This window comes from Colobus angolensis, unplaced genomic scaffold (genome assembly GCF_000951035.1).
Source record: "Colobus angolensis palliatus isolate OR3802 unplaced genomic scaffold, Cang.pa_1.0 Scaffold76, whole genome shotgun sequence".
In the NCBI taxonomy this organism is placed as follows: Eukaryota; Metazoa; Chordata; class Mammalia; order Primates; family Cercopithecidae; genus Colobus; species Colobus angolensis.
The window spans coordinates 1054518-1055868 of NW_012121376.1; the positions used below are offsets into that span (position 1 = coordinate 1054518).

At 62.4% G+C, this 1351-nt stretch overlaps 1 protein-coding gene across 2 annotated transcripts in view; it reads right to left on the reverse strand.

The window, feature by feature from the left end:
* Positions 1-1351, reverse strand: part of ACSF3 (acyl-CoA synthetase family member 3) — a 59770-nt gene that overhangs the window by 18267 nt on the left and 40152 nt on the right. For both annotated transcript variants that reach the window (XM_011927990.1, XM_011927989.1), the window contains one exon: positions 909-1035. In XM_011927990.1, coding sequence (XP_011783380.1) covers positions 909-1035 — 127 coding nt within the window. The remainder of the gene's footprint in view (positions 1-908; positions 1036-1351) is intronic.

The window sequence follows — 1351 nt, forward strand, 5'->3', positions numbered from 1 at the left end:
TGAGGCCAAGAACCCCAGGTCAGAGAACACAAGGCTTGCCACCACCTTGGGAGCTCTGGGAGCAAGGACCCTCTAGTAACACATCCACATACGCCCACTATCCAAATGTCCAAATGTCCACCATCCAAATATGCCCCATGGGGCGGGATACGGGATCCTGGGACCAAGCCAGCTTCTCACAAAGGAGGGGCCAGGCGGCAGCGGCTCGGGGCAGGCTCAGGGAGAGCAGGAGGGTGGCAGTGGTGGCTGCCAGCAGGCTCCAGGGGTGCTGCCATCTCTCCTGACCGCCACAGGCTTCCTGGGCCACTTCAATCAGGCAGGCAGGTTCCTGCTCACCCACAGGCCTGTTCTGACAGGCAGAGAGAATGCACTGATTTGTGGAACAGTAAACGAACAGCCACACTGCAAACCAACCGCACTGTGGCCACTGACTTCTGACCCCAGTGTGGAGAAGGATGTGGAGGGCACAGGTGTGGCTGAGCATGGGCGCGGTGCGGTCTCTGGGTGCAGGTGCAGGGGTGCACCTTGGAGGTGGAGGGTGCCCCAGCCCACGAGGGGCAGCAGGGCCACCAGGACGGGCTGCGTGGGGACCAGCGTCTGTGGTCAGGGTACGTGCGTGCCAGAGCGGCTGTCGTGCTGAGGACAGCGTGGAAGCCTTGTCACAGGGCACTGGGGCCCCTGGCACTGAGGGACAGGGCCAAGGAGCCTGCTCTAGAAGCCGGTGGGCAGGCTGTGTGCTCAGGAGGCAGCACCATAACAGCAGCCCCCAGCCCCACCCCACCCCACCTTCCGCCTTTGGCTGAAAATTCTGGGAATTCCCAGCCTCGGTGCCACTCAACCTGGGCAGCGAGTTGAGTTCTTGCCTGTTCCCCTTGGGGTCCTCTCCACTCCCACGGGGCTGGTCCTACCTGTCTTAAACCAGCCATCCAGGGTGAATGCACTTTTAGTTTCTTCTGGTTTATTCCAGTACTCTCGAAACACAGAGGGTCCCCTCACCAGCAGCTCCCCCTCCTTCTCTTCAAGCCCTGGGGTCACCTGTGGAGGATGAAGAAGGTGGAGCTCAGAGCCGGGCACACCCTCTTGGGATTGGCCCTTTCACCTTGTGGGCCGCTTCCAGCCCACCCCGCGCCGTGCGCTTTCTGAAACTGAGTGCTTTGCTGGAATGTTTGGAAAACGCAGGTTTCGACAGGTGGACGCCAACCATGCTGAGCTAAGTATTCCCTGCTGTCCTCTGTGGGCCTGGTGCCCTGGCCGGGAGCTGGGTGCCCCCCGCTGTCCTCTGTGGGCCCTGGTGCCCTGGCCGGGAGCTGGGTGCCCCCCGCTGTCCTCTGTGGGCCTGGTGCCCTGGCCG